At 39.1% G+C, this 24,259-nt stretch overlaps 2 protein-coding genes across 5 annotated transcripts; one reads left to right on the forward strand and one right to left on the reverse strand.

Moving 5' to 3' along the window:
• The first annotated feature begins 1,894 nt into the window (after positions 1–1,894).
• On the forward strand, positions 1,895–10,682 carry LOC135155111 (zinc finger protein 700-like). 4 transcript variants are annotated; one of them, XR_010294466.1, is made up of 4 exons: positions 1,910–2,263; positions 3,860–4,003; positions 5,820–8,918; positions 9,213–9,644. XR_010294466.1 is itself a non-coding variant. In XM_064103810.1 (3 exons), exons 2-3 carry the CDS (start codon positions 3,994–3,996, stop codon positions 8,585–8,587), a joined length of 2,778 nt encoding a protein of 925 aa, XP_063959880.1. In that variant the 5' UTR covers positions 1,910–2,263; positions 3,860–3,993; the 3' UTR covers positions 8,588–10,676. The 4 variants fall into 4 exon arrangements, 2 of the variants coding, with proteins under 2 accessions (XP_063959881.1, XP_063959880.1); XR_010294467.1 differs by lacking the exon at positions 3,860–4,003 and having other exon boundaries at positions 1,895–2,263; positions 9,213–10,682; XM_064103810.1 differs by having other exon boundaries at positions 5,820–10,676.
• A 6,461-nt stretch (positions 10,683–17,143) lies between these two features.
• Positions 17,144–24,259, reverse strand: LOC129266183 (oocyte zinc finger protein XlCOF6-like). The gene is made up of 4 exons (XM_064103812.1): positions 24,093–24,259; positions 22,479–23,101; positions 21,973–22,099; positions 17,144–21,068 (listed from the first exon to the last, which is right to left on the reverse strand). The coding sequence occupies exons 1-4, from the start codon at positions 24,106–24,108 to the stop codon at positions 19,777–19,779; spliced, it is 2,058 nt and encodes a 685-aa protein (XP_063959882.1). The 5' UTR covers positions 24,109–24,259; the 3' UTR covers positions 17,144–19,776.

The following is a 24,259-nucleotide window of genomic DNA, read 5'->3' on the forward strand; positions in this document are numbered from 1 at the left end:
CAAACACACAATAATAAAAAATATATAAAAAAAGATAGAGGAAATGTCCCCATCCTAGCTGTGACATCGACCCTATATTAACTTACAGGATGCTCCGGGCTGACTAGAATTAATAAAGTAAAATTCACAAAGCAATAAAATGCTGAAAATTTGATCAAATTCGGATATAGCAATTAAAAGACGAAGTTATTGAGTTTCAAAGATTTGCATTATTCCGGTGAGATATAGTTCTAGGCATATCTTCATGAATATTCACTATAGGTGGGCTGTTGATGTCATAATATTATCTCCAATTGTTATTTTGTATTTTCCCAGGACCAAAATCCAATTGAAACCAGTTGGATTTCCAACTGCATGGTTTCAATTGGTATTAACTGGTTTTCAATTGGTTTTAAATGGAATATAACAATTTCCAGTTGAAACCAATCGAAACCAGTAGGGCAACTGGAAATCTTAACTGGAACCTGTTGGGTAACTGGAAATCCTAACTGGAACCTGTTGGGCAACTGGAAATCCTAACTGGAACCAGTTGGGTAACTGGAAATGACTTCCTGAACTGGAAATAATTTCTAACTGGAACCAGTTGGGTAGGCCTATAACTGGAAATCCTAACTGGAACCAGTTGGGTATACTGGAAATCCTAACTGGAGCCAGTTGGGTATACTGGAAATCCTAACTGGAACCAGTTGGGTAACTGGAAATGACATCCAATTGGTTTCCAATTGGAATTTCCAGTTACCCAACTGGTTTTAATTGAAACCAGTTAATTTGCATATTATCTGCCAGTGTGCACAGATTTATGTTTTATGTGTTTCATCATCATTTAAAATGTATCTATTTAATTCTTTTCCATTTCAAGTACCATACTTGTTTCAGATAAGTGTTTAGAATGCTTAGCAGTGAAAACCATGTTCATAAATGTTTTAGATTATAATTAAAACAGATTATAAGATAATTAGTACACCACTAACTGTTACATCAAATTTAAATACATTGTATTTGAAGATCTTTTATATAAATATATACATATGAAAGTCTATTTTATCAATGCCCTTTACATTGTTATAAATAGAAATATTGCACTGCTTAGCATGAGCAATATAGTGCAAATGCTAATTAATTTGTAACTAATTAAGTTCATTCCAACTGGAAGTTCCAATTGGAAACCAGTTGGAAACCAATTAGTTTCAACTGGTTTCAGTTGAAACCTGTTGCCTCCAATTGGTTTCAACGGAACCAATTGAAACCAGTTGCCTCCAATTGGATTCAACTGGTTTTAATAGGGAAATTGGAACAACTGGAACAAATTGAAACCAGTTGCCTAATTTGTTTCAACTGGAACCAATTGCCAACTGGTTCCAGTTGCCCAATCGGTTTTAACTGGAACCAATTGGCAACTGGTTTCAATTGGAACCAGTTGTTCCAATTTCCCTATTGAAACCAGTTGGCCAACTGGTTTCAATTGGTTTTGCTCTAATTGGTTTCAACTGGATTTTGGTCCTGGGTTAGTATATGAAATTAGGTTTATTCAAATTTTCCTATAAAACAATTGGATTGACAACTGACTAAGTGCATTAGTTACTTCTTGCTGCAACTGGCATAAATTTGAATGGAGACACATCATTTACGCATTTATGAAAAAATGAAACAATTATGATATCATGTAATAACATAAGAAAAAAGGTAAGTGGGGATGTATGTGATGATATCATCAGCCTATAGGCCTACCTAACATGCCCAATGGATGATTATAAAGACATGCTTCGAACTGTTTCACCGGAATGAATTTTCAGCATTTTGCTCTATGGACTTTACTCTATGGGAGGGGCTGAAACGTACATGTATATCGAGACTGAAAATTGCATCCAGAATGGGGGTCGATTTGTTTGTCTTATTTACTGATATTTTTATGGACGACAATCCCAGAGCCACACTGCTGTCTACAGTACTCAGTAGATCAAATACAAAATGTTGCACGTCGGAACTGCCTAGGGTTTTCTCTAATTAATTGGTGGGATTATTGATAATTGAAATCGCTGAGAATGAGATCAGAATGTGAAAGGAGTTTCGATGGATATTAGTAGCATTACAACCGAAACATAATGTTTCTTTCCTCAAGCATGCAGCAGATGATCACTGCCGTGTAGGTCGGGCTGGCCTGGCCCGGCCGCGCCCGTTCAATCTTCAACAGCTACCCGCTTCGCCGGCTGAATGTGCTGCTGCTAAGTGGTGAACAAGAAAGTTTTGTTGACCATGGAATCAGGTACACATGTAGTATAGGCCTAATCATCTGCTAGGCATATAAAATGTCGATAGCAATTTGTTTAGCTTAGCCTATATTAGGGTTGAGTAGAAATTGGGCAATTGAATCTTGAAAATTTACAAGCCTTGTCTAGATCCTGTCTGAGATCTTGCTGTTAGAGATCTGGAAGGCCTCGAGATGCACTGGCGTAAATCCGTGTTGATGGGTGGGGGGGATGACTGAAATATTTTGACTTTTTTTTTGCAATCATGTTTTTAGATATGCAAGGAATTGTCATTGATATGTCCACAGTGGCGTACTGTGGGTCACGGCATTGGGGAGGGGGGCACCAGCAGAATGTTTGAATCACTGAGTAAGCGCACTCAGTTGCCAGTTATACTGACCTAATAGAGACATTTTCTGGACAATGTCATTAAACGGATATGCATCTCACTGATCAAATAATGCGAGCGCGAAGCGCGAGCTGAATTTTTTTTATATTCACACCTAAAAAGAGACAATCAAATTTGTGTAATCATGATAGGTACCTGTCTCGCTAAACAATACGAGCGCGAAGCGCGAGCTGAAGTTTTTGTATATTTTGACCCCAAACAGCGAGATTTTGAGGAATATATTTTAGGAATCCATTTATAGTATACATATCTCACCATAGTCATCTAATGCGAGTGCCAAGCGCTTGCTGGTTTATAAGAATTACATCTGAACACATGAAACACTTTTTGCAGGCATTGCAATCATGATTAGCATACGCATCTCACTAATCAAATATTGCGAGCGCAAAGCGCGAGCTGAAAATTTAGATAATTCAGACCTGAAGTGGGGCATTCTAAGGTTTCTTTGTAGGAATTAACTATATAGGACCATACGTATTTCAATATCCAAATGATCGAAGCGCGAGCTGAAAGTTTTTGATATTCAGATCAGAAGAAGGGACATTTTAAGGACTGATTTTAGGAATTCATGAAGAGCAGACATATCTCACCAATCCACTAATGCGAACGTAATCACGGACAGGAAATGTTTCATATATACGAAGACCTTAACATGGGGCAATCACTTTTTGAGTCATGTAAAAGAAGCATATGTCACTACATAAAACAATGATAACTCAAGTGCTAGGAAATATATTTGGTTTATATTGACTTGAAAACGGGATGTTTCAGTACACCAGGATTATATGTCTCGTTAACAGACAATGCAAGCACCAGGAACTATGAGTACGTAGGCCCTGGGCAAATTATGTTTCATGAAATTATGATAAAAATGTTTCTTATGTAATGTAACATAACATAATTATAACATAACATTATAATGAATAATATTTTCTTCTTTCCCACTGTACGCTTCTCTTCCTTTCTCCCTCTTTTCCCCGTTTTTTTTTGGGGGGGTCAGCCGATTGGGGGGGGGGGGCACGTGTCTACAGTACTCAGTAGATCAAATACAAAATGTTGCACGTCGGAACTGCCTAGGGTTTTCTCTAATTAATTGGTGGGATTATTGATAATTGAAATCGCTGAGAATGAGATCAGAATGTGAAAGGAGTTTCGATGGATATTAGTAGCATTACAACCGAAACATAATGTTTCTTTCCTCAAGCATGCAGCAGATGATCACTGCCGTGTAGGTCGGGCTGGCCTGGCCCGGCCGCGCCCGTTCAATCTTCAACAGCTACCCGCTTCGCCGGCTGAATGTGCTGCTGCTAAGTGGTGAACAAGAAAGTTTTGTTGACCATGGAATCAGGTACACATGTAGTATAGGCCTAATCATCTGCTAGGCATATAAAATGTCGATAGCAATTTGTTTAGCTTAGCCTATATTAGGGTTGAGTAGAAATTGGGCAATTGAATCTTGAAAATTTACAAGCCTTGTCTAGATCCTGTCTGAGATCTTGCTGTTAGAGATCTGGAAGGCCTCGAGATGCACTGGCGTAAATCCGTGTTGATGGGTGGGGGGGATGACTGAAATATTTTGACTTTTTTTTTGCAATCATGTTTTTAGATATGCAAGGAATTGTCATTGATATGTCCACAGTGGCGTACTGTGGGTCACGGCATTGGGGAGGGGGGCACCAGCAGAATGTTTGAATCACTGAGTAAGCGCACTCAGTTGCCAGTTATACTGACCTAATAGAGACATTTTCTGGACAATGTCATTAAACGGATATGCATCTCACTGATCAAATAATGCGAGCGCGAAGCGCGAGCTGAATTTTTTTTATATTCACACCTAAAAAGAGACAATAACATAATTATAACATAACATTATAATGAATAATATTTTCTTCTTTCCCACTGTACGCTTCTCTTCCTTTCTCCCTCTTTTCCCCGTTTTTTTTTGGGGGGGTCAGCCGATTGGGGGGGGGGGGCACGTGTCTACAGTACTCAGTAGAGTGCCCCCCATGCCCCCCGTAGTTACGCCACTGTATGTCCATATGGCAAATACCCCTCCAATATTATCTTTTTTACCCCATGATGGTTTAATGGTTTTATTAGAGATTACATTTAAAAAAGAATTGACATTCCATCTTAATCCCTTCCCAAAGACCCCAAACATTGATGAATTGGAAGGAACGGAGTTTCTCTTCAATAAGGACATAAGTATTTTGTTTGGAAATGGTAAACTGGCTCTTTATTTGCATTTTATGATTCAATAATATTGTTTTATTTGTTAAGCGGTATTTCAGGAAGAATTTTCACCAATAAAACATTTTTTTTCATTTCTTTCGTAAAAAGTGGGGGGATGTTTGTACAGGCCATCCCCCCCTCCTCGAAAAGTGGGGGGGGGATATATCCCCCCCACCACCCCCCCCCCCCGGGATTTACGCCAGTGTCGAGATGTAACTAAGGTTGGTGGGGTGGGGCTCTGGGTTGGACCTGCTTTTCAACTAAAAGTGGCCTTGGTTTGTGAATTCATCTGGTAATGGAGGATTTTGTTACTTTTGTTAATACTTCTGGGGTTTTTTCTGCTGCTGTAGGATACTCATCCTTTAGATGATGGGGATTGTTGACTATAAAAGGATGATACACAAACCTTGGGTATAGTGTAATATGCCCCCATATTAGGCGCAATTGGAAATTGTGAATATGGTCCTCATGCACTGTATTTACTTTGATAATTAATAGATTTTTGTAGAAACATGCTACAGTGTGTCAATCTCTCCTGTTTACTATGCAATCTCATTTTCATTTCCTTTACAGTCTTTTCTCCTCACTCTTTCTCTTTCTATCTTGGCTTTGACATCTCTTCATAAAAATATGTTTAATTTGTATTTTAATCGTATGGGAATACCCTTGATAAGCCCCCGTGGCTTTTGGTGTTTCCACCATATTTCAATTTGTTATGTATTTTTTATATGTATGTAAATTAGCCTTCTCTCACTTTCTTTTTTTATAGGTGTTTTTTCTGTATGTGATATATATGTATATATTCTTGTTTGTGAATTGATGATTATGTTTGTTTTTAATTGAATATGGAAATAAATGAAATGAAATGAAATGAAATACTAAGTGTTTATCATTAAAAAATCACTTTCTTTACTTCTTTAATATGATTGCAGATATGCTGCAGGCTGTGCACTCTTTCCAGTGCCAATTCTGTGAAGAGGTTTTTTCATCCAGCATTCAGATGGCACAACACTGGCAAGACCACCATCAGGAGGACCACATAGAGCAGGAAACATCAATCTACCACCTCCTCCAGACAACGGCCTTTGGTCTCACTCAGTCCATGGCCAACGGCGCAAGTGATGTCCTCAAGGGTAGCAGTCGCTTGACCGATTCTAACCACCATGTCGCTCCTGAAAAGCGTTCCACGAAAGATGCCATGTACGAGGAGAATTTAGTATCAGAGGAAACATGTCAAGGACTCGGCCAAACCCATTCTGTAGAGAGTTCAAGTCAAGTAGCTGTCTCTGTTAAATCTTCAGACTTGAAATCTGTCCCCAGGAAAGGATTGAAGGATTTCTGTTGTGAAATATGTGGTCGGACTTACACAACCACATCAAATCTGAACAAGCACTATCGCACACATACAGGTGTTCTCTACTTCTGTAGCCTTTGTCAGAAAGGTTTTAGATATAAAGAGAGTCTAAAGAAACATGAAAAATGCCATACACAAAGAAGGATTAAGAATCATGACTGTGTCTATCAGTGCCAATTTTGCCACAAGAATTTTCCTGACAAACTCAGATTAAGTATTCACTTCCGTTCTCATCCTATGGAGAAAACGCACAAATGCAACCAGTGTGAACGAACCTTTCTCTACAAAAGTGGATTAAGGCGACATATGCTTTCACATGCTTCTGAAAAGGCACATATATGTCCCCACTGTACAAAAAGTTTCTTGACACTTCATAGTCTGAAGGCACATATCAAGACCCATTCTGGCAAGAAGCCGTTCTCCTGTGACAAATGTAAAAAGGCTTTTGCTCAGAAGCTTACTTTAATCGAGCACATGAAATTACACGAGGACACTAGATCTTATAAGTGTAGCTACTGTGGAAAAGGTTTCCATCAGCGATCAACACTGTGGGGACATGAGAAGCTACACAAGCGTGAGAAGGTTCACAGATGCAGTAAATGTGAGGAACAATTTGGGACGTTGAAAGAACTTCGGAGGCATGAGAAGAAGCATTGGCTGGATTCCGGGCTGCACAAAACTGTTGACATTGATGGGGAACCTGTCAAGGATTTGGTGCAAATTAGGCGATTTGAATGTGATCTCTGTGGGGAAGCGTTCACCCAAAAGGCAGTGCTGCAAACACACTACAGGAGACATACGGGCGAAAAGCCATTTAAATGTAATGTATGTGGCAAACAATTCAGACACTTGGCATCCAGCAAGAGACATGGTTTAATCCACAAAGGTATCAAACAGTATCATTGTGATATTTGTGGTAAATCATTCACCAAGAAGTCCTACTTGAAGTGGCATGTCTCCAAGCTTCACTCCACTGTTAATGACAGCAGACTGAAAGTTTGTGATGATACTTGTAAAGGGAATTTGGAAGCTACAGACTCCCAGTCGGTGACAGGAACTGGCGATAGGTGGAATGAGGATCCAGATAGTGTGTTATCACTAGAGGATTGTGGTGGTAGTGATATGGAGTCTGATAATCAGAGACCATTCAGTAGTTTGGAGGAGAAAGAAGGTCAGTGTAGAGATGAACTGGAGGACTTTACACAAAAACATGGATTTGGATGTCAGAGAAAACAAAGTGATTGTGAGATTAACCAGATGGAGAGTCTGAATACCCCTGACCATCCAAGCTCGCAGATCATGGAGGGAACAAACGTAATAGTGTCATTTCAAGATGTTTGCGATGTGCCAATCAATGAAGAATGTGTCCACACAATGAATGTCCTGGACCATGTCATGCAACTGGCTGAGATTTCCCAAAGAGATGTTGAAGAGTGTCAGATTCAGATTGAAAATGTTCCGTTAGGTCAGGCAGCTCCAGGTGAAGGGAGAAGCATGGAAACCGATCCAGATAAGAATAAAACACTGCTACATTTATCTCTTGATGATGTAACCATTGGCAATCAGAAACCTTCTGCAGTCAAACCCTTTGTGTGTGAATTATGTGGACGAATGTACAGCTCAAACTCGTGCCTTCTGAGACACAAGCAAACTCACCTGATCTCCAAGCCCCACAAGTGCAATCTTTGTGACAAGTCCTATAGCCGACGACCACTCTTACGAGAGCACATTCAGTTCTCGCACAGTGAGCAGCACAGGGTTCACCAGTGTTCATTCTGTGAGAAATCGTTTCCCAATGCGACCAGATTAGAATTGCATGTCCGTACCCACACACAAGACAAACCCTTCAAGTGCCAAGAATGCCAGAAGGGATTTGCAGACTCCAGCAATCTCAGGAGACATGAACGCAGTCATAAGGGGTTGCGAAGACATAAGTGCCCTCAGTGTGGACAGCTGTTCTCTGAGAAGCCTGCCCTTCAGCGGCATCAGGCCAGGCATCAAGGAGAGAAGAACTATCAATGTCAGCACTGCACCAAGTCATTTGTTCTGAAGACGGACTTACAGAGCCACATCATCTTACATAAAGCTGCCAAGGAATCGGAATGCTCTGCTTGTGGTTTGACATTCAAGCGACAAATCAGCTTCAATCTTCATCAGGCTACCACCAAGAAAAGTGCCAGGAAATGCAGGGTGTGTGGCATGGGATTTGCGAATGAATGCAAGAGACGCCAACATGAACTCAATGAGCATAAGTTTATTATCAATGACTCAGGTTTTGTTTGTGGGTGCTGCGGGAAGAGTTTTGATAGGCTCGGTAAAATGGTGAACCATATAAGAGAGCATTAATGAAATGTCAAAGTTTTAGACCAGTTAGACAATTACCTTTGAAATTTCCGCAAATTGTGGCTGGGGAGGGGTACTTCACAATTTGAAGTTGTTTTTTTCTCACTGATAGTTATAAACTTATATGATGCATATTAAACCCAAGACCCAAGACCTGTCTACTTAGATTTTGTGCTCTAGTCTTCATTCGTCCAAATTTTTTTTCTCTCTGTTAAAGGAGAATGAAACTCTTGGAGCAAGTTAGTTTTTGTGAAAGCAGAAAAATCAAAGAATAAGATCAACAAAAGTTTGAGTAAAATAGGACTAGCAATAGAAGAGTTATGAGCATTTGAATGTCGAGATCACTAATGCTATGGAGATCCTCCCATTGGCAATGCGACCAAGATCTATGATGTCACAGATGAACAACTCTCCCCTTTTGGACACTGAAAATATACCCCAAAACATCTCTTTTTGCTCATTCTAATCATATGACAAACGATTCATCAATGATATAATGTTGTGAAACCTCTGTACTTGTCCCCTCATAAAGAGAACACCTCACCTTGTGATAGACTCTATAAAAGTGAGAATATAAGTGAAATAAGTACTAAAGTAATGAGGGAGTTGTACGTGTGTGACATCACAGATCTTGGTCGCATTGCCAATGGGAGGATCTACATGGCATTAGTGATCTCAATATTCAAATGCTCATAACTTTCTTATTATTCATTCAATCTTCCTCAAACTTTCAACAATATGTTTCTTTGATTTTTGTCTCACCTGCATAGCAGAGTGAGACTATAGGGGCCGCTTTTCCGACGGCGACGGCGGCGGCGGCGTCAACACCAAATCTTAACCTGAGGTTAAGTTTTTGAAATGACAGCATAACTTAGAAAGTATATGGACCTAGTTCATGAAACTTGGCCATAAGGTTAATCAAGTATTACTGAACATCCTGCCTGAGTTTCATGTCACATGACCAAGGTCAAAGGTCATTTAGGGTCAATGAACTTAGACCATGTTGGGGGAATCAACATCAAAATCTTAACCTAAGGTTAAGTTTTTGAAATGTCATCATAAATTAGAAAATATATGGACCTAGTTCATGAAACTTATACATAAGGTTAATCAAGTATCACTGAACATCCTGCATGAGTTTCACGACACATGACCAAGGTCAAAGGTCATTTAGGGTCAATGAACTTTGGCCGAATTGGGGGTATCTGTTGAATTACCATCATAACTTTAAAAGTTTATGGATCTGATTCATGAAACTTGGACATAATAGTAATCAAGTATTACTGAACATCCTGTGCAAGTTTCAGGTCACATGATCAAGGTCAAAGGTCATTTAGGGTCAATGAACTTTGGCCAAATTGGGGTATTTGTTGAATTACCATCATAACTTTAAAAGTTTATGGATCTGATTCATGAAACTTGGACATAATAGTAATCAAGTATTACTGAACATCCTGTGCAAGTTTCAGGTCACATGATCAAGGTCAAAGGTCATTTAGGGTCAATGAACTTTGGCCAAATTGGGGTATTTGTTGAATTACAGCCATAAATTTTAAAGTGTGTTGGTCTAGTTCATAAAACTTGGACATAAGTCTAGAGTAATCAAGTATCACTGAACATCCTGTGCGAGTTTCAGGTCACATGAACAAGGTCAAAGGTCATGTAAGGTCAAAGAACTTTGGCCACGTTGGGGGTATTTGTTGAATTGCCATCATATCTCTATAAGTGTATTGGTCTAATTCATAAAACGTGGAAATACGAGTAACCAAGTATCACTGAACATCTTGTGCGAGTTATAGTAGTTTTCAAAATCAGCACTGCTGCTATATTGAATCGCGTGATGCAGGTGAGACGGCCAGAGGCATTCCACTTGTTCTCTTTGATATGGATTCAGCTGGTTTCAAGGGTTTCATTCTCCTTTAATCAAAAAAGTCATAAGCCAAGGGTGATGATCCCTGCTCCTGATTGTATTCCATGTCCATATGCAGAACTAAGCAAGCCATGAGATTAAAAGTTTTATGTTGGAAATTTTTGTGTTTCCATGTTGGTGATTTTTCAATCTGTTGTGCTTTAAGAATAAATAAAGGTACCTAAATTTAACAATAGAATGTCATTTCTTCAATTTTTCTGCTCTATTAGACAATATTACATTGTCGATTTAAACTCTGAAATTCCTATTTACATGAACATTGAGATTATTGACAAATCTGATTAAGATCAACCCTAAAAGGACTGTGATGTTTGAGCTGTATTGAAGACAGGGGGTGGTTCATAATGACCGAAGACCCCCTTCTGATTTAACCCTAGATTAATTAAAGGGGTACCCGGGCTAAAAATAAATGTTTATAATTAGAGTATAAATTTAAGAGAGCAAAATACTATAAATTTCAAAATCTGATAACAAATATTGAAGCTATTGAATTATAAATTTTAGCAATATACTGTGAAAACAGTTATATGCACGTCATCATGAATATTTATTAGGTGGCCTGATGAAATCGTGTCCCCACTTTCCCCTTTTTTCTTTTTCTATTACATGAATATAAATATTTTCATACATGTGGGTATGGTATGTCTCCCTCATAATAAAGTAAGTTACAGCAATGAATTTCTTATTATTGAATCAGCTGTCAATCCATTTTTTTCAATTCTTGAAGAAAAAGACCCTCACATAATTGCATATGATAAATAAAAGAAAGTTGGGATATAACATGAGTTTGCTCATTGAGTATTCATGAAGACATGCATAGAACTATAATAATGCGAATCTTGTTGTTATTCTTTGTCCGATTTTGATAAAATTTTCAGTGTTTTGTTAACCTGATTTTTCTTTACAGACAGCATGGAGTACCCCTTTAAAGCAGACTGGTAAAAAGTATTGTGGTGTCGGAATGTTTTACCCGTATGTTGCGAATTTAGACTCAAAAGTTAGGTATAACTTCAAAGGAAAATGTGACAAAATCTTGCAGCGCTATCTTTGTACGGTTCCGGAAAGATCGAGGGAGGGCGCAGAGTGTGATGGACCCAATTTCCCTTTAATTGAAAAATCCAGAGGCAAGAGAAGTTTTGAGAAAAAAAAACCCCTGAGGGGTAGAGGTGCACAATGTGAAGATGTAAAATAGAGGAAGGAGAATGGATGAATTAACATGTGCAGTGTGATTACTAAGGCCTACGTTTGCATACGAGAATCGGGACTAGGGCCCGTAATTCATAGAGTTATAACTATCGTTATGTTGCCATTAATATGACTTCCATATTGCAACTGGGCTGCAATTTTTTTCCTCTGAACATTTTGGGCCTAGCTAGGCCTATGGGAATGATAATTTACGGTAAAAATTTGGCCAGTGGTGTTCGCAGGGGGGGGGGGGTGGTTACAGGTGTTCAAACCCCCATAAATGTTTTTGATACCCCACCCCCCCCCCCTAAAAATGATGAAGACCTTTTTATTGGGGGGGGGGTGTCAAATTATTGTTGGGAGTACGAAACGACCTAAAATTAGTGGCGAACACTTTTTGGGGGGGTTGTCAACATTTTTCTCAGCTTGAACCCCCCCCCCCCCCCCCTTTTCACCAGTCCTGCGTACGCCACTTAATTCGGCAACCGGGCTCAGCAACCAATCACAAGCAAGGTTTCCATGCTTGGCAGTTATACAGTTACAATAAGTCTTAAGAAACGGGTATCAGATGATCAGAAGAAACAATCCAATAATTGGTTTGACCCTCCTTATGCTATGTCCCCCCCCCCCCCCCCAAGTTTATTATCATGATTACAGAGCAACCTACTTGCGGGAAATAAATTTTCACTTCCGCAGTGCTGAATTTGGTATATCGCCCTCTATTGGGAACAAAGTAATACTGGGCGACGAAGTGGCATGCGCCTGTACAGGTTCGAGCCCTTGTCGCGTCTTTCAGATGGTGACCGAGGTCGGTCCCAGCTAGGAGTAAATAATCATATCTGACTGATACATGTCTGTAAGAACTTCATCACATATACACGCACACACACCGTGTATAAGTTGATCAAAAAATAAGTGAATTGTAGGCTAGCTATCAAGTCCAAGTATGCCCCCATTATAGGTGAAAAGGGAACTTTTTATCTAATTAAATGATCACTCAATTATTGTTGTGACAATTATAATTATTTCAATTACCTTATGTTATTTTAAGTTCTAACTCCATGCAACTATAATAGATAAGCAGGTATACTTCAAGTTGATGTTATAGATAAGCGGCCCTTATAAAAGTATTTTCCATGATTTTTTTTTTTTTTGGGGGGGGGGGGGGCTGACAAGCCCCTAAACTCCAGTATCAAATTACCGGTTCTACGCCGTGATCTATATAATTTTGCTTTCTTAAACATAGATTTTTCTTGCTCTGTCGCAAAATGCCCCTTGCACATGTTTGCATACAGGCCAAATAATAGGAAATGTATTTTTGCTGGTTGCTGACGTCACAAACCCTTCATGTTTGCCCCTTCCCCTTTTATCTCGGGGGGGGGGGGGGTCGCTATGTGGCGACGAGACACTTTGCTAGGCCTGTAAGCCGTCTGTATGTTAATCGGACAATGCTGGCAATAAAATGACACTTTGGATTGAATTTTGCCCTCTTCAACTTTTCACCACACTGCGCTTATTAAATGACGTAGCCTATATAGGTATGCAGATCGACCCCCTCCCAATGAATTTCAAGTGATAAACAGAGAGAGAAGCTGAAATAGTTCAACGGCCGGGAGTTGGAAAGGATGGGCTATTACATATATAGCCCGCAGAACTATATTCTTCTGCATGAGCATATAGTCAACATAACCATGTTGGTATCATGTGTCGAAACCCCATAGGAACCAATGGTAAAAAAAAAAATCAACCAAAGTTTTCGGGTAAACGTACAGATGGGGTACGTGGACCACCCCCCAATTTTTTTTTTAAATCAAATTGGGAAGAAAAAAGAAAAAGAAAGAAGTAGAAAGGAAAAAAAGGGAGTAGGCCCCATCATTTTTTTAATACGTGAACATCTTAAATTATACTTTTATATGAAAAGGATTTTAGCTCGCTCGCAGCCTTTTAGAAATTTTGTCATGTCTAGCTACTCCCTAAAATATTTCGGCATATTACTTTACAAAATTACTGATTTAAAGCCATTAGCTGTTGATCTGTCTATTTCTGATATCCACACGGTTTAGATATAACCTGTGTTAACATTATAAAAACACTGAGTAAAAATATTTATACCCAATATAGGGTAGAAAGAGAACATACATGTTTGCTTGATATTTTTTTTACCCCATATTGGGTTATTTCAACGCAACATTGCGTAAAATTTATATTTTTTACCCAACCAACATGCATGTTCCCATTTTACCCAATATTGGGTAAACCTTTTTACAGAGTGAACTAGACTACAGATATGGAGTATACCAGCTAGTTGTCAACTATGATTCACAAATTGAAAATTATTCGGATATAGGCCTACTTCCGCAATCTATTTTGTCAACAAAGAATCGAGTCGTGAAATGGGAACAATGTAGGAAAATGAAAAAAAGATTTTAATTAAGAAGACGGTGTATTATAATTGCCACGAATATAAAGTCATATTGTAGAATTTCATAAGTATGGTTTAAAATTCTAGCTTAGACTACAGTTAAACCCATTCAGGTTTAATTATCAGAATACTCCTCATGTTTGAACTTCAATAATTTCTTGGCAGTGATCCCATGTCAACGCAACGAATGTCCAAGGTCCTTGTTTGTTTTTGGACTTGACTTGTGTTTATAATCTTTATAATTGATGTCAAGTGCACTTTTAGCTTACTCCTGAAAGACTTGAATGCATATGCCAAAGGATGTCCCATTAAACAATGTCTATACGACCGAGAAATATTTGAACGCGGATGGGGTGGTGAAAAAGCCTATAAGTTTACATTCTTTCGTGCATAACTAACTGCCTCGATTTCACCTTCACGATATGCCCTTCACTCTTCAGGTCTCACTGCGCCCCTCTCCCCCTCTCTCTCTAGCTCTCTCCTTCATGATCACTCGATCTGTACGCGTCCTTGCACTCTGAACATTTCCTCTCCTATATGAATGTAAAAATATTGTACTGAAAAGCAAATAAACGGGACAGGAATTCTCTATCTAACCTTGATGGGATGACGGGGCTCTGATGGTCCCGGCCTGCTCTGCATGGGTTTCAGAGGGAGGAGGGGGGGGGGGGGCAGAGCGGCAGAGCCCGGCCCCCACATGCATGCCCCCCTCAAAAAAGTTCCACGACTACGAAAAACAAAAGAAAGAGAAATAAAACGAAAGGGAGAGGGGAAATGTGATATTACTAACAACAGCTGAATAATACTGTCAAACTCCATACATACACATACACATACACTAGTACATTGTGCCCGACCCTCAAAATTTCTGGCTGATATAGGCCTCCTCTCCAACAATGATGAAGATAATAGAAAAATAGCTTTTACAACCTCTCTATATAGCTCCTATTCCTACCCCATCAAAATGTACCGTTCTCGATATAATTATTTGCAATATCGGTACTGATGCAGACCCCCCCCCCCCATAAAAACAAAACCGCGGCCTTTGGAACAGCAAATTATTATCATGAGACAGCTAGAGTCCCTCGATCTGATGTTGAAATGAAATTTCACAATCCATACAAAATTGCATACACGTGACTTGCCTGACATGAAGCATTATCATGTCATTGATTAATTTGCCTCAGTCGAAAAAAGTGCATAATTATGACCATTTGGGCCCACGATATATACTGGGGTTTTTATGATTTTTTTTCACTACCTTAGATTTTTTCACTACTTGAGAGCAATGAGATCTTGAGGGCAATGCAAGGGAATTTTGATTGAGGGGGCAAGACGAGCTATTTTTATTTTTTGCTATTTTTTTTTTTATTATTCAGTTTTTAATTTAAATTTTTACCTTTTCTTGCACCTTTTTTGTCAATAAAGGACTACTTTTAAAATGCACATAGAGGTGGACCCGATTTCCCTGAGCGGCTGTTTGTTCTTCCTTTTTCTAATGCGTTTATATCATATAGAAAATATCGTTATGCAAAATAGAAGTCACAGTTAAGCTATAATTACCTCTGTCGGAATCTTTGCAAAAAAAAAGGAAAAAGAAGAAGTAGATGAATTCAATTGAGCAGAGGTCAATTAAAGGTGGACAGCCACCCAGACCTCCCGAAAAACAATCAAATAAATAAACAAAATTGCTTATAATTTTTATGTATTGATATATAATAATCATTGCTAATTAGTGCGTTTGTTCATCTTACATTTTGTCTTAGCTTGTATATTTTATTTTGTGATCGTTGCATGTAAGCCTAAAGCGTGAAACCGCTTTGAACTTGGTCGAACCGGTTTAGAACTGTTTTAAGTCTAAACGGCATCTTTAATCCATTGAATACATCACGGCAATGGGGATTATTTTGTCAACAGTAATTTAGGTTGTCCAATCGATAATTGTTAGCTACTATACATAAAAAAACCCAGACAATTTCGTTGGAAACTGTCAATAAAGGGGCTATTCAACGTACGGTCAACAAGTCAACAAGAAAAACGAAACAAATTCTTTTGAAGATTACAAACTCTTTGCCTATTCAGTGTACGGTGGATTGGGGTGGATTAGCTGGGGATTAGCTGACTTGTCTTAGAACTTGACGCTTGTCTGTGACGTCATAGTACAAACTTATCGGTCTAACCATGAGGTAATTAAACCAATCATCAATTAGAGGGGGGGGGGGGGGGTTCTCTGTATAATTTTTGATAAATAAACGTCCCGTTAATGGAGTTCATCTTGTTCGCTAAATGTTTATGGAGCAATTAAGTTTCCAAGAATTACTTCATCTTAATTATCCCACCCCACCCTCTCTTTCTCCGATAAACCTGATATTACAAAGTTCTTCTAATACTTAGTATAAAAAGTTTGAAATGCTTTTCAATATCATGGGTCGGGCATGGGTCCTATGTACTACAATATGTTTTTTCACGTTGTATACCACCTCTTCTGATCATTCGGTCACACGATCTCTCATCACATGCTTTCACATCGTCTCTCACACTTCCTTTTCTCCTCGTCACCCTCTCCCATTCATTCCTACCCCCCCTCTCTCTATCCCTCCCAACCCATCCCCACTCCTACTTTGACAATACACCCGAGACCCCCCCAAAAAAAAAATCATAAAAGAAATAAAAACCTATTGGCCCGTATTCTGAAGTCAGGTTTGATTTAGACAATGGTCTAACTCTGTGCTAAAATGATGGGAAGCCAAATGTGTCAAAATTGGTATTAAGTTGTATGTTTATGTTTACTGTGCTCTTTCCTGATTCACCTATGGTGAAGACAATCATCTGTTTATACTTCCTAGATAATTATGAATTATTTGAGAGCCAAATGAGCTGAAATATGATATCTCTACTGTTAGGGATTTATGTAACAATTGGCTATCCATACTTAAACCATAAATTTAAACCAAAGTTTAAGTTAAACTTGACTTCAGAATACGGACCATTAACTCCAAAAGAAAAAAAATATATACACAAATTATATTGATATATTTTGACATTTTTATTCACAAACTTTTTTCCTTTTCCATGTAGTTTTTCAACTCTTTGTAATACAAAACATAAAGTAATAGCAGCCAGACATAGGAATAGATAATGAAATGCTGTGCATCCTTTAAAAATAGTATGAAATATTTCAAGAATTGCCTATGGTGTAAGATATTAGTGATGAAAGATATACGCGCCACAGGAACTTCATTTGGATAGACCAGTAAATGTGTTTAGTTTGTAATTGTAAGTAATATTAATACTTGGTTATCATATAGCACATCACACAGCAGATTCCATGTCCTCACGTGCTTAATGTATGAGTATTCAATCATTCCCTAGCAATTGCTTTAGTTACCATCAATTGCAATCTCGAAGCACAGATGGCCTTGTAACATAATACAATACAAAGAATATTTACAATCAACAACTTTGCATCTGGCTTCCCATATACATGGTTAAAATTGATCATGGTATTCATTGTATCTTTCGTGCATCAGGGCCCAGATATTTAGAGGTGGCACATGCAGATGAAATTAGTAGACTTGGAGGGAGCTTTTCATGAAAAGTTTTGTCAGTCATTTTTTCAGAGTCATTGCTCTCAGCCAATCAGATGCAAGGATTTCAGTAGCTTATAAGATCTGTCGGCGACAACCACTGACAAAAATGTTCTTGAAACACTCGCTGGAACTTGATAAAGTACAGAAATCATGCATATATCTTGTCTAAAGCTTACCCTGGCCCCTTGCTTACAGGTAACCCAACCTAGTACATATTTTCACAATTTGTTTGGTATCATCTCCACTGCTTATACTTTGTTTCCACTGTTGTGCGATCCTTAACGAAAGCCACGATTGGCCTTTCGTATGCTGATCGTTAAAATTTTTAAACCATTCAAATTTTTTTCTCCGATTGGCGATTGCCACGACTGACCTGGTACGATATGATATGATCACGATTAACTGCGCCGTTTGAATCGTGGCGCAAATCACGATAGTGGGAACGACATCTAGGTATTAGCGAGTTTTCTATGATACGAATTGCACTTGTTGATAATGTGCATGTCTGAAATAAAATTTTGAAATTGCATGCAAATACCAGAGCAATTTAAGTATATAACAATTTACACAATCACAATGCAATTTAGTACAATGCAAGGAATTGCCACTGGTACAATTCATGGCCTATTGATGAGTATACATGCAACACATTTATTTTAGTCATTCTTTGGCTAATAATAAACCATTTCCTTCCTGGCAGTAATAGGAAATAGAACCAACCATGCAAAAGATGTTTACATGAAAGTCATACTGGGAAATTAGTTAGCCTCGGAAATCAATTTCGTTGACAGCATTGTAATAGACATAACTATGATATTGGAGGGATTAAAGCATACAATTATATTTTATGTGCTATTAAAATCTTCAGACTCTTGACTAGAATGGATATATGATCAAGCACTTTCTATAGGAACCTGGCATCTATGACATATACATGTATTTAAGAGTTCAGCAATGTGAAAATTTCAGATATTCAGATTTTACCAGCCATAGCCTGCTACCCCAAAAAGTGTGTTGATATTTCAAGGAGAGTGGGGGGGGGGGGGGGGTAAGCGATATTCAGAGTTGAATCAACATGTTTCCATGGCAACTCTGATTTTCCATTATGAAAAATAGACATGGCTGCATAGAGACCCTCTTTAAAATTTTAGTGGAAGTATAGTTTCCCAACTTTCTTAAAAACCAGGGGAAAAATTACTCAGGGGTGGAGGGGGGGTGATTTAGCCTGCAAAATGCTCAGAAGCTTATCCAATGTTGCAGATTCAGGCAGTTAAGCTGTGAGAAGTATCCCCAGAAAATTCAAATAAACAAATATAAACAAATAAAAGGTGTCATCATGCTTAAAATCTACAAAGCAAATGAGTTGCCATTATAACATAATTTTTCATCTTCTATTATCATAGTTCTCTTACATGTAGAGGGAACTTCCCATCTTTTACTTACAAATGTGTAAGCCCACTATACAAAAGCCGACCAGCAGCATAGTTGTAAGAACAAAAAAAGAACTAAAAATGGTACAGGGCTGAAAGGTGATAAGCTGCTACAAATGGACATTTGTAAATGCTGAATATCAACTTGATAACCCTGTGACTAATAAAAAAAAAAAAATAAGTACAATACCAAATTGGTGCAAAAAGCAGCATACAGATGTAGCTCATAATACTTTTAAAGCCATCTTTGATGGAATTACAATTTCATGGGAGTTGCAGTGTGAAGGCTTCAAATTATGATATTCTATAATGAAATGATTAATGGTTCTGAAAAACTTTGCTTCTCTTCAATACTGGCGTATTGCCACCTTGCATGATATCTTCAGTTATCTCCATGTTGTGAGTTTGTGAAAAAAAATGTTTCATGCAAGTGTAAAGCCATAATGTTTCTATCTGTAGAAATCCATTTATCTACCATTTTACATGTATTCAATACATTTAGGCCAGAAATAAATTTCAGGTCAGTAGCACTGTGAAAAGAAAACTCACTCATAATGAAGGTCTAAATAGTAAATCAGTAAATCAGAGTACAATAATTTTAATAATTAACATCTTAAAGATTACGGTATACAATGTTACTGGGGTTCTGCTTTGATCTGTATTGGGGGACATACGGAAACAGGGGAGGGGCTGGCAGATTGCTCTCCACTGCTCTGCCTTGATCGACACACGTTGAGCGGGGAAGAACTCCCAGATTTCACCGTCAAGGGGGACGGCTTGCCGTTCACGTGTGCTTTCTCAGCAGATTGTCCCTCACGCGGTGTAGAATCCTGGTTCGAGTGCATGGTCATATGAAGTTTGAGATAGTTCGCGTGAGTAAAGGTCATGCAGCACTCGCTGCACATGAACGGTGTGTGCTCGCGTTGATGAATCTTTCCGTGCTCGTCCAGCAGTCGCTTGTTGGAAAACACTCTGCTGCAGAGCTTGCAAGGGAATCGCCTCTTGGCGTCCGCGAGGGGACCCTTACGCTTAAACGTATTGAACTTCGTGGACGGGACCTGTGCATTTCTCGACGTTGATGCTTTCTGAGTTGCGTGGACTTTGGAGTGAGATGCAAGGAGTGGGAGGGAGAGGAACTCCTCTCTACAAATGTTACATTTGAACTGGTTTCCATTCGTTTGCGTGCAAGCATGTCCCTTGAGGGTTGATAAGTCTGTGAAGGTCTTGCCACAGTGCAGGCAGGGGAACACTTTCTCTCCGCTGTGGATTCGTTCGTGCATCTGTTTATGACTCAGGCGGACAAATATGCGATCACAGAACTGGCATGGGAACAGCTGCTTGTCTTCTTTCTGAACAGAGTGCAGGAGTTCATGGGCACGAAGCCCTGCGGCGCGGTGGAACGCCTTCCCGCACATGTTGCACTTGAACGGCTTGATGCTACTGTGCTTCCGGATGTGAAGCAAGAACTTTGACTCGTGGCTGAACCACTTCAAGCAGATTCTGCAGACAAAGTGACCCTGTCCATTATGAACCCTCTGGTGCTCATGGAAGTCAAAGGCATGAACAAAAGAAAGTCCACACTTATTACAAACATAGGGCTTTTCTCCTGTATGTTGTCTTTCGTGGCTCTTTAGATTGAAGCTGAAGGCAAAGGACTTGTCACAGTGGGTGCACTTGAAAGACTTCTCCTTGACGTGTTTCAAACGATGACGATTGAGATCCACAAGGCAATTGAAGGTTTGTTCGCAGTCGGGGCAGTGAAGCACAGGAGATGACACAGTGTAAAATGGATTGGAGTGGAGAGACGAAGAACCAGGGGCATCTAGGTTGGTGTTCTGCCGCTGCAGGGGCGTCTTGTTGCCACTCTCGCTACCTGCAGGAGTCTTGAAGAAACAAGGACACTTCTTTCCTGGCTTTGCTCCATCATCTGTAAAGAGATTTGAAAGAGAAAAAGGGTAACAAATTAATAATCCAACTCACAGTGAAGTAAATAACAGCACAGCTTTGATCCATTCAGAAAGAATTTGCATTAAGTCACTTATTGAGTTCAAAAGAAATTTTTGGCTGAACAAGTCCTACATGTATTCCTGACCCTGTGGTAGAAGGGTGGGGTGTCATAAAGCTGTTCATAACGTTACGCAAAACCTTCTGCATGACTGTGACAATGTCTTCGGTGCACTGCAGAGTCTGCAACATGTACATAAATTTTTTTTTAAAGGGTCACCAGTCATGCTGTAAGTCATTTGGAACCTACAAAACAGCATTATGAAATGGCCCACAGAAGAAAACACATTTCTGTAAAAGAAATTTACATTGGCATGAGCCAAGACACTAATTGATTGTGGACTGACTTCGACACAAACATTTTGGACCTTGATTCAATTATTCAACACAAACCATGGCAGCATTTCTTGTCAACTCTCTTTAGCATGGAACAGTTATAACTACAATGTACATGGCATGAATAATCACATCAAAAGCAAATTTGCTGGCAAGACTCAAAAGCCACAAGGTCAGTGACAATTGCTTCATCCATCAAGAATGCATTTAACATGTTACACTTATTCACAACATGAGTCAACCATTTAAACTTGGTAAAAAAAAATCAGTCAAAGTCAGAGACAGACATATATCCTCACAATCTTCATAGTTCATAGTTTCTTCAGTTTTCTCTTTACTCAGGCAAGCTGAATTCTATTTCAAATATTCCAGTGATTGATTTCAGCAACTTTGACTTATAATTATATTTTGTCACTTGTGAAAAATGTAGTACCGGTACAGTGATTAATCACTTCCAGAGCATACATTTGTGCTCTAAATTATTCCCTTACCTTCTTCATCAAAGCTCCAGTCCGCTTCCTCCATATCATCTACAATATCAACGTCTTCATCGTCAGAGTTGTCCGAGGGCGACGTATTGTGATTCTCACAGCTATAATCTCTCTCATACGTATTCCCCTAGAATGATAAAGAAAAATGTTGTCAGGTTAGTTGAAGTGGAAAGGTTCATTTACATTTAATGTAATGCAGGAACTCTGGATTTATTTGTTACATGATGTATAGTGTCTATTCACAGATTGTCACAACCCCATCATCTTTCCTGTCCCAAGGTTACTTTCTGCAGTTAAATCAAATAAAAATTTAGCTCATTGAGAAAGAAATTTCAGAGCAAATCCGTATATGGTGGCTTTTCAATTTGCTCCAGTTTCTCCATGTGACGTTATGAAGGGGGGGGGGGGGGTAACTTGGGGGGAGTCGTTTTTTAGGATATTGGAACCAATCCTACATATAAGTATTTCACATCAGGTTATTACCAATACCAATGAATTTCTCTTACCTTTTTGGGCAAGACAGGTGAGCATCCAAGATTGATAGCACCGCCGAGGCCAAGGGTCACCTTCATGTTATTCACAGAGGGCATGGCAAAATACTTGACCACATCCTCTGAAGTAACAGACTTCCTCCCGAAGTACGCTGCAGCCTGGCCCTGGACCATCGTGTCTTGAGACAGGAACTCTGTTACAACTTCTGGATCAGTCTCTCTGAGTTCCTCCACACAAGGGTTGTCCGACTCAGATGACACCGATGCTGTACCTTTGGATGACTGATTAGGTGATGACTCACAACCTTCTGCCAAGAAATTGTCAGGGGGAGGGGTCTTCTTGTTGGGTGTCGGGGATTTCCCTTTATCTGGGGTGGGGGATATCCCTTCGTCTAAGGTGGGGGAATTCCCTCTGTCTGGGGTGGGGGAATTCCCTCGGATGGGCGAGCTTGCCCCGCAAACACCTACTTGGTCCTGGACGGTCTGAGTGCTGGCAACATCCAAGGATTGCAGCTCTGAAGTCTTGTCTATGGATTGGTCCGACTTTTGAAGATTCTCCAAAGGGTATGGAGAATTGGGGTCAGTGTCACTTGAGCTACAGGAAGATGAAATCTCTGATGACTGTGTGTGATCATTTACTGCAGGAATAAGATAAAAAGTACATTGTAATAATAATAATATAGGCCTACAATTAATATCTAAATTCTATTATTTAATGAATAATAATTTAAATCTATGAATTGTTTGTCAAAACGGCACTTAGTAATTTCTCACAAAGCTACGTCATATTGAAGTGGTTCAATGGTCAAGCCTATTGTATTTGCAGTGTTTACGAATGGATAGACACGAAATCGGTCTGGTAAGAAACCTCTCTTCTTTTTTTTTTGTGGGGGGGACATAGAAACTTCATAGAATCATACGCATTAGGTGTATAAATGTATGCAATTTAATAAAATTTTAATCTAAAAAAATAGAATTTCTATTTCTGAAGGGAATTCCCTTCTTGGGTATTATCTTCTCCGGCAGTCCCGCGATGAAATGACAATATCAAAATCATATTTTAAAAATATCATCACGGAGTCCTCTCTATACATGCTCTAGGCTACCGCTAGCCCTAACTTCCGAAGTTAAATTTTGTTAGGCGGCCTAACTAACATTAGTTATTTAACTTATTACAACATTAGAAAAGTAGGACCATATCATTCTAGAATAGATCTAACAAAGTTAGACTCTACACTACAGTACAGATTCAGTACCGGTATTTCAGATATTTTTATTCAGTTATTGTCCAATTGCAATGGACCTACAAATGGAAATTAAATTCGTTCGCACAAAATAATACACAAACACAGGGCAACATACGATTGAAAGATCCATAATAAATGAATATTTCCAGCAATTCATACGCGGCTCAAGTTCAAGATGAGCGACTCGCAACGCAAGCAGGGTCAGAGAACTGCTCGCCGCCAGCCACACCTCAGCTGAGCCCCGGGGCGCGGGGTCCACCTCACTTCCATCCACTCCAGCGCTGCTCAGTTTAGCTCCCACTCTTTCTCACTTTCCGTCACTATCACAGCATAAATACCGAAAAATAATCCAAAATAAATCAAGATCAAATACGTGACTCACGATTTTCAACATCCATAACAAAAGAAAATTGCAAATTTCACGGGAATCCATAATTTCCTACACACAAATAGATCATCCAGCTACACGTTCACATTGCGAAATACACACTGTAAACTCGCATGTAAACAGCTGACTGACGGAAATTTCCCAAACTTTTCAGCTGGCCC

The sequence above is a fragment of the Lytechinus pictus genome, chromosome 8 (genome assembly GCF_037042905.1).
Source record: "Lytechinus pictus isolate F3 Inbred chromosome 8, Lp3.0, whole genome shotgun sequence".
Taxonomy (NCBI): Eukaryota; Metazoa; Echinodermata; class Echinoidea; order Temnopleuroida; family Toxopneustidae; genus Lytechinus; species Lytechinus pictus.

Coding starts and splice junctions, on each gene's coding strand:
- LOC129266183 (XM_064103812.1), bottom strand. Junction 22,100..22,478: donor CACCTGTCTTGCCCAAAAAG/GTAAGAGAAATT, acceptor TTATCATTCTAG/GGGAATACGTATGAGAGAGA. Junction 21,069..21,972: donor CTGGAGCTTTGATGAAGAAG/GTAAGGGAATAA, acceptor ATCTCTTTACAG/ATGATGGAGCAAAGCCAGGA.